Genomic DNA, 9043 nt, shown 5'->3' on the forward strand with positions numbered 1-9043 from the left:
TGTTTAAAGTTCATATGAAGCAATACTTTGCAAATGAATGAAGGGTTTAAAATGCATTCTCTCATAAAGTAATCCTACCATTGTACATTTTCAAATAATAATAATAACAATGATAAGATTTTAGGATAGTTGAGCCAACCGGCCGACTAATTATAAGCATATACACAATAACTTTTGTGCAAAAAAGGATCTGAAATTTTGTGTAAGCTTTGCAACTCTCTTCATTTCTCAAACAGGCTACATTACTATTAAATAAAAACTTTGTATTGAGGTATTTTTTATGTTCTCATTCATGAAGGAAATTAATCCATCAATCAAATAGTGAGATCAGACACAGGTTCAGTAAATCAATAACCTCTTATCCCCCTTCAGTGATATTGTTTTATTGGTTGGATGGCTGTGAATATTCACAGTAGCTGCTGACTGTTTCAAAAATAAAAATTAAGACACGAATTAAAGAAGTAAAGAAGCATACACTGGAAATCAATTATTTAAGAAACTGTATGGAAACATAAGAAGATCTAATTAAATATATATATATATATATATATATATATATATATAAAAAATAAATAATTTTTTTTAAAGTGCTTTTTTTTAATATAACATCAGGCCTATAACAATACTAATACTACTAATAATAATAATGTAGAGGAAACAAATATGAAGCTTTAGTGTTAGAAGATATTTTGCCACTCAGCTCACGTTGAATTTGACACCTTGGGGACTTTAGATATCAGGGACTAACAGGGCTGAGCGACTGTATGGTGGAAACGCGCTATCAGCGTCTCCAGCGCACCAACACGGCGAGATAAGATCTGTGAGAGACAGCCTATCGTCTCAGATTATAACCATTAGTGATCCTTGTCCTTTCAGTGGGATGAAGAATAATGCCGGGCCACAACATTAATCTATGTGGAGAGCCGGTGTTCAGCACGTTCATCTGTCCTCTTCCCATCCTGCGCAGGGACAGACCTGCTGATCGTTTGTCACCTGCCACTGATTCAGTCTTATTTTGCAGGAAATCATTTATTCATATGACATCATCATTGACTCTCAGCAGGCTGGGAAGTTGATGTGATGCGACACAAAGGGGGAAAATAGAACATTGATATTATTATTTATTTATTAGTGCTATTTCTCCTAAATGCAGCCTCTCAGACTAAATTGCGCTTTTCATGGTGCCAACATGAAGAGAATTTGCATTAAAATCTGCTTGTATAATATTTCTACTGAAATCACAAAAGTCTAATATTAGTTGCCTGTTTCTCTTTTATTGCTGTGTTTTCACACATCTAAAAGTTTATTGTGGTGTTATAGTTAGAAGATTTCCTTGTAGTTTTTCGTCCTGACCTGTTTAGTATTTTTTTATTTTATGTTTGGCACTGCTGTATATTAGAATTGTTTCATTTTTATAGCCATTTACATTAAACGGTAGTAGCCTACATGTGGTGGAGTGAAATACAAAGACTGCTGATTGGTTTACTCTAGACCTGACGTCAGAGCTGTGTTAATAGGCAATAGGCTGAGCTCCACAAGGTGCGCTCATTACTGCGTTTCTCTCACACTGGGAGCTCGTCAGAGGAAAACATGGAACACAAATGACAACGCTGAGCGCACTGACAGCTTTTACTGTTATTTTTCTCTACTTTAAACAACGCTGAGGATATTTTGATTCAGCAGACACTAATGGGCAGCTCATTTTTCTGAATCATTACAGCGTCGGATCATCTCAACGGGCCTTCTGATCTCCAATCCCAGTTTCAGAAATGCAGTCTGATAGTTCTTGTGCGCAATTAATGTGTCGTTCGGAGCCGCATGTGGATTGTTGTTCTGTGGAACAGAAGTCCTGCCTTTAGTCTCACGGATGGTGCCACGCAGACCCGTTTGGATACAGTGGATTTCCTGGATCATATAAGAACACTCAGTAGCGTCAGTGTCGAGGGACGTTGGAGAGAAAGGAAGAGTTTATTTCTCACAAACTGGACTTGGGAATAAGTCCAGACAAGACGATGCTGCAGTGTGCCAACTGTGAGAAACCTATTCTTGATAGGTTCTTGCTCAAAGTTTTGGACAGACCGTGGCACATCAAATGTGTCCAGTGCTGCGAGTGCAAATGCAGTTTGACAGAGAAGTGCTTTTCACGAGAGGGGAGGCTGTACTGTAAGAATGACTTCTTTAGGTAAGCGTCAAAGTGTTGGTGGTTTAGTGATTGTGCACACAAAAAGAAAAAAAAATGCGTGTTGTCAAAACATTCTTTTTGGGGGCGGTTGAATTAGAGATATATGGAAATTGACAATCCAAGGTAAGTTCCAAAAACAAGGAAAATGGTTTTGTTAAAAACTAGGAATGTTAATTTACAATGATGGGGGTTCTATTTAATCATTGTTTACACTAAGCACCTCTGTCCATTCTTGGCTTTTTATTTCTTTATTTATTTTAGCCTTTTAGTTGTTTTTCTATTTTATTGGTTTGCCTTGTGTATGTTACAAAACAATCTAATAAAATATGTGATCATTTCCTTTTATTTAAAGTAGAAAAGGAAGACTTTTTTTTCCTCACACATAATAGTAGCTGCAAATAGTGGCTGTGATTTTTATGAAGGACTTGTACTCATGATAATGATTACAAATACACTTTGTAATATTTTGGAATGCTCTGTGCAGTAAGGAAACTATTTAACACCACGATGCGTAAAAATAGCTTCATGTGAACTCATTCAGCACAGTTAACCAGATTCATAGTTTATTTGCCTTTTTTTCTAAGAGAATGTAGAAAACCTTAACTGAATATAATATCCTAGGACCCTCGTCTGTGCCATTTCTGTTGGCTATTAAATCCATATCGAAACTTTCCCATGACTTTTCTTGTCCCTCTCGAACAGGAGATTTGGCACCAAATGTGGAGGCTGCGCTCAGGGGATTTTACCCAGTGATCTTGTCCGCAGAGCCAAGAGCAAAGTGTTTCACCTGAACTGTTTCACCTGTGTGATGTGCAACAAACAGCTGTCCACCGGAGAGGAGCTCTATATCCTGGACGAATTCAAGTTCGTTTGTAAAGAGGACTATCAGAACAACAACGGGAAGGAAACAATCCTCCTTTCAGGTAATTTCATGTTTGTGATTAATAGAAAAAATAGCATTATTAGTTCTAATAATTCTCTTTAAATTATAATCCAAACTGCTCCGTGCGTTTTACATGATATTCCTGCCATTTATTCCCAGTGCTGTAAAGTGTTGTGCCATTATGCATGAACCTATACGGTATTCTGTTTATCTCATGACAGTAACGACGTGCAGCGACCCCAGTCTGTCCCCGGACTCCCAGGACCCGCAGGACGACGGGAAGGACTCAGAAAGCGGACATTTATCTGATAAAGACGCCTGCAGCAACGAGAACGACGAGCAGAGCGCCGTCGGGAAGAGACGCGGGCCTCGGACCACCATAAAAGCCAAGCAGCTGGAGACCTTGAAAGCGGCTTTCGCGGCTACACCGAAGCCCACTAGACACATCAGAGAGCAGCTGTCACGGGAGACCGGCCTCAGCATGAGAGTCATCCAGGTAAAAAGCGCAAAGAGGAGGAAAAAGTAAGGGGAAAAATCGAGACGTTTAAGCTGCTGCTCACAGAATGGCTCATCCATTAACGGACACCTCAGTACATACACTGCCCATTACGCAATTCCTAAAGGACTAACGTGACAGTGAATAAAGACGCGTGCGTAAATTATGCGCAACCAAACTCCTTGACGAGCTGTTGTGTACACTAAAGAAAACGTGTGGCTGATGGATCTTATAATTTGCAGCTTACACATCCTTAGAGGATTTGTCCGCTCCGCTGATTTTCCTTTTCACCATCTCTTTCTTTTTATTCGGATGAGGTCTATAAACCCAATTCTGGATTTTAATCTTAATCTTTACTCCCATCGCGCCCCTAAAACCTTTAAAAGCAGGACCCACTTAGCGCAAATGTCCATGAGCATATATAAAAAGCTCCCTCGATAAAATGTCCTGGTGGTCTGATGCATCTTTTTTGACTTTGAAATACATTAAAGGTTAAGTGTTTTTGATGGGAGTAGATAGTCACCAATTTAAATGCTCAAAATTAGTTTTTACGCATGCCTTTGCGCATCAACTAAACTATTACTCCAGTTTCAAAATCCTTAAGGCGTGTTTTCATCAAATGTCACAATAAAGTACAAATATTATCCAAGTAGGAACTCAGAAACGATCCGTGTAAAGAATTAGGCCTGTATCTGCTGTGCCTTCCTGCTTGTGTCATGCACGCTGATCTTTTTTTTTCTTCGTTTTTAATTTCTTCTTTTGTTGCTTTGTGGTGAAGGTTTGGTTCCAAAACCGGAGGTCTAAAGAGAGACGCATGAAGCAGCTGAGCGCTCTGAGCTCCAGGAGACACGTGTTTTTCCGCAGCCCAAGGAGGATGAGAGCTCTGGGTGAGAGACTGGAACCAGGAGAGCTGGGCCACTTCTCTTATTATGGAGGTGAGATATTCTATGTTATGATAAAGATTTTGAATTTTAATTTATATTTTTGTGAAGAGCAGGTTCATATCCAAGACAAAAATATTTACATTCTGCAGGTTTTATATGCTTTTTTGACTGCATTTTAAAAACTAAAGAAAAAGAAAATGCAAAACATCCTGTTCTTATTTTCTTAGAATTTTGAAAGGAGCCTTGCACTAATCCAAATGTCCATGTGAATGCAGATTATCCTGGTGAATATTATGGCTCTGGAGGGAATTATGAGTACTTCCAAGGCCCACCATCATCCCAGGCTCAGACTCCAGCAGACCTGGGCTTTGTGCCCTCCACGGTCCCCGCTGGCACCCCATTAGGAGCCATAGACCACCACCATCCAGGGCACCACTGTTCCGGAGAGGTGCAGTGTTTCCCTGACACTATGTCCCACCATCCTGCGGACTCACCCAGCCCAGAGCCCGGCGGACCCGGTTCCATTCACAGTATATCCAGCGAAATGTGTGGCCCCAGCACGCCCTTCACCACTGTGTCTCTCAGTGACAACGGATACACCAACCAGCTGTCACAACCCTCCTCAGAAATGAGCGAAGGTACTGTCTGGTAGACCCAGCCAACACCGAACTGTAAGGCACAAATTGGATTTTGAAGTCAGATCTATGCGCTTTTGGGTTTTTTTTAGATTATTGAAAATGTAATTTTTATTTATCTATTTATTTATTTATCTCTCTATTTATTTGTGTTGCTGTTGCATTCATTTTAACTATTTATAAATCTCTATATTCATATGTCAGTTGTTTATTGACTAGCCAATCAATACTTTTAAATAAACTGTGAATGTGAATTCATTAATACATTCACAGTGCTGGACCTCACTGATCAAGCAATAAACAAATACATTTATAGGCTGCAGAAAGTGTTTTTCCCCCCGTGCTGCATACAGTACTGTGCAAAAGTTTGAGGCACTTTACATGTTTTTACATCATTAAATAACATCGGAGAGGGGTCTGATCAGTCCCAGATATAAGCTCAAACATCCAGTCAGATTCATGATGAACAACCTTCAGTGACTAGTAGGACAAGGAGTTCTGAATCAGATGGTTTGGCCTCCACACGCTGATGCTGATCTCGGCATCATTAATTCAGTCTGGGATAAGATAAAGCAACTGAGAACCTAAATCCACAGAAGAATTTACAAATTCTTCAGGATAATTGGAAACTACCTGTCACATATCCTGAAAAATGCATGTTAAATGGCTGTGGTCACGCTAAATGTTCCCTTGTTTGACATGTTTTCTGTTAAGTGCACTTTGTATAAAGTTAACTTAAAAATAAAAATTACTAAAAAAAAAAAAAAAAAAAATCACTTTACTTTCAGTACTTAAATTTTGCGCAGCACTGTATATGACATAATTGTCCTTAAAATTTTCCTGACTATTTTTTTTTTCACCCTTGGGTGTTCTACACATACTGACAAACAGCAATCTCCATCCATGACTTCATGTGTAATATCAGAGTCTATCACTTGATAATAGATTATGATTGTGATGTTAAATACATCTGACCAAAAAACATCTCAGGACTGTGGAAACATTATTTTTGCCTTTGTATTTGTTACACTGTTTCTTCATTATTTGCTGTCCAACATATTTGCCTTCAGAACAGTATCTTTATATCGGAATATTTTGTATATGTAAGAGAAAATGATTTGACTTTGAGTCCAGGCTTATATATAATAATGGATAATAATGTACAGAACAGTCAATTGTTTACTTAAGGCTCCAGTGTTCAGGGGGTTGAATTTCAGCTGAATAAAACCTCTTCACCATTTAATGCAAACAAACCAAAATTTTGTAGCCGTTTTATTTATGTGGTCACTCACTGTGCTAGTTTGTATTATGTCCTCATTTAAAAAAAACAACTAATAAACTGTTGCCAAATGAAAGCACAGCTCAAATCCTGCACTTCTAGTTGTGTGCGCAATGTTTTAAGTGTTCATTTTTTCTAATTCTCTGAGATTACCTGGGATACAAAACATTTAGCTACTGACTTAAACTGTTTTTGTCTTTATAATGTCAATTTATTTATATTGTTTTCTACACCGCTGGGAATAGCAATTACTCCATGACATATACCTGCTCCAATTAAGTGTACGAGACCAACATCATGACCATTCATTGTATAATAAAACACAAATGAAGTATTGTTGGTTAATCACTTTGGGGGTGGAATATAGTAATTGTCCTTCAGGATTCCTTGACTTCGTGAATGCATAATGAACAGAGTTTTGCTGAGGTACATCTGATATTTTTATATGGTTTTTAAATAGACAAATAGGACTACTTGTGGAGACCCTTTGGTGAAACACATATGCATTTAACAGTGTTTTTCTTTTGTAGCTATCCTCTTCTAGAATCTAAGGAAACCTGTGGTAGCATCTTGAAATATGGTAAAATAACAGCTGGACTAAGTAAAGATAAGTAGAGATAAGTAGGCTCTGATAAAGAATATGAAAAATAGCAATTCATCTTTGATGAAAAGCTTTTAATAATGCTTCATTTACTGTACTTTCTGTAACATTATCTACTATTGTTAGAGACTGCTAAATGAGGAGATGTATGGCTGTAAATGCAATTCCATGGATACATTTTCCTTTTTGCTCCAGTGTGAAAAAGACTAAACCTGCTTATTGTAGCATTGCTGACAGTCTTGGCTAAACTAAAAAAGAAAAAAAAAAAAACATCCACAAATACAGATCCAAATTTTAACTCGTCACTGCTTAAAATACTTCCAAACCAATCTATGGAATTTGTTCAGCTGGAAAGTTATCAATTCAAATAACACATTGTATTGGTGGGTGTTTTAGTGCATATGCATATTAGAGTTATGCAAAGGACCTTTGTCATCTATTTCTCCATTTACTCTGTATTTTCAGAGTAGTTTGGGAAGCACTGCTGCAAGCACATTTGGATGTGCAAACAATAAGCTTTTCTAAAAATGTCAGCACTAAGCCATATGTTGAGGCATTTCTGTAAGTGGTGGAGAAGAGTCCAGTGAGTGAGAGGAAGGTGAGAGCAGCAGAAAGGAGGACAGAACGACGCTAAATATCGGATCACTGAGCAGTGAAGCGGGAGCTGATTGGGGGAGGGTAGAGGAGACGAAGAGGGTCACGAACCATAAACTGCAGGAAAACATGGACGTGGATCTCTAATTCTTCCCACAGGTTTATAGAGGCATGTTTTTCTAAGACGTTTAGAGATTACCGTCTTATCACTTGGCACCGATATTGCAAATGTGGACAGAGGGAAGCAAGCATGGGTGGAGCTGATGTTGGAAAAGAAAGGTCCATTTCAGTCAAGACTATATTATTTCAAATCTCATGAAAAAATTGAAACCGACAACAAGAAAGCTTTTAGCTTGTTGCTTTACAACCTCCCAAACTTGACTGTGTAAGAGTGATCATCATTCAGCTTCTATTCTCAGAGTAATTATTTAACAGCAAATTTACATTTTGGAGTCAATCAAGTGTAATGATTCTTTGGCATAACAATGCATGTTAATTGTTAGACCAGGTAACGAAATAAGTCAGGCCAAGTTGGACAAACATATGGCTTTTTAAGTTTAACTAAAGCAGTAAACATAGAACATAGTGTTTTTTTGACCACAGATAATATTGTGATAATTTGAAGAACTACGTTAAAAAATTTCTTCTGTGCATTTTTCTTTCCTGTTGCCAGTGAATAGTGGATTTAGTTTCCCTTGTTAAAACCCTTCCATGTCACTTCCACTTGTCCACATAATCCACTTAAAGGGAAAAATTACACCATGGTGGTAGGGGGGTAGCCAGTCGTGGTTCTAGACAAATTTTACTGGGGGAGCCAATGTGGGGCCAGTGTTTAATCACAGGGGCACATTGAAAATGACAACAATGATATTGCTGTGATGCTGTCTGGCAAACTGGCCCTCAAATACGTTAAGACCCAAGGCCTTGGCCCATCTGGATGCTGTACTCAGCACAGGGGCCAGCGATATTTGGACCGCTGTGTAGAACCACCACTGGGGGTAGCAATGACCATCAGAGCCCCATTAAAAACAAACAGTGGTATTAAGTTTAGCTTTAAAATAATGTTTAATGCTGAATGAATCTTCCAAAATGATGACATGTTGCTACTGAGCTATGCTTCAGTTATTTTATTGCTCTAATATGTTTTGTTTTCCTCTCAGTCTTTGATTTGTTTCCATACTCCCCTCCTATTCGTTCTGGGTAAACACTGCCTGCAGTTCAGCCGAATAGCTGCTGATTTTTTTTGTCATGTGACTGTAGCAGCTGAATCACACAAATCTGATGTCACCTGTTGGGTCCCAACACAGACACCCAACACTCCATAGAGCTGAAGAGCTCCATACACCTGCCCGGGCAGAAAGGACATACCTCGCAGGTCAGCCCTCTGAACATTGGACTGGTGCATTGACATGCTCCACGGTCACAGAGCCCTTGTCTGTTACACGCCTGCTGCTTTTTTGCCAAACAGGAAGCAGTTTCCAAGGAGCAG

General features: G+C 38.7%; 1 protein-coding gene across 1 annotated transcript; it reads left to right on the top strand.

Annotated features, from left to right (window-relative positions):
• Nucleotides 1–1566: 1566 nt before the first annotated feature.
• On the top strand, nucleotides 1567–6691 carry LOC111571757 (LIM/homeobox protein Lhx1-like). The gene is made up of 5 exons (XM_023275076.3): nucleotides 1567–2182; nucleotides 2885–3105; nucleotides 3287–3561; nucleotides 4340–4496; nucleotides 4721–6691. Exons 1-5 carry the CDS (start codon nucleotides 2013–2015, stop codon nucleotides 5095–5097), a joined length of 1200 nt encoding a protein of 399 aa, XP_023130844.1. The 5' UTR covers nucleotides 1567–2012; the 3' UTR covers nucleotides 5098–6691.
• The last annotated feature ends 2352 nt before the right edge of the window (nucleotides 6692–9043 follow it).

Source organism: Amphiprion ocellaris, chromosome 14 (genome assembly GCF_022539595.1).
Source record: "Amphiprion ocellaris isolate individual 3 ecotype Okinawa chromosome 14, ASM2253959v1, whole genome shotgun sequence".
NCBI classification, from domain to species: Eukaryota; Metazoa; Chordata; class Actinopteri; family Pomacentridae; genus Amphiprion; species Amphiprion ocellaris.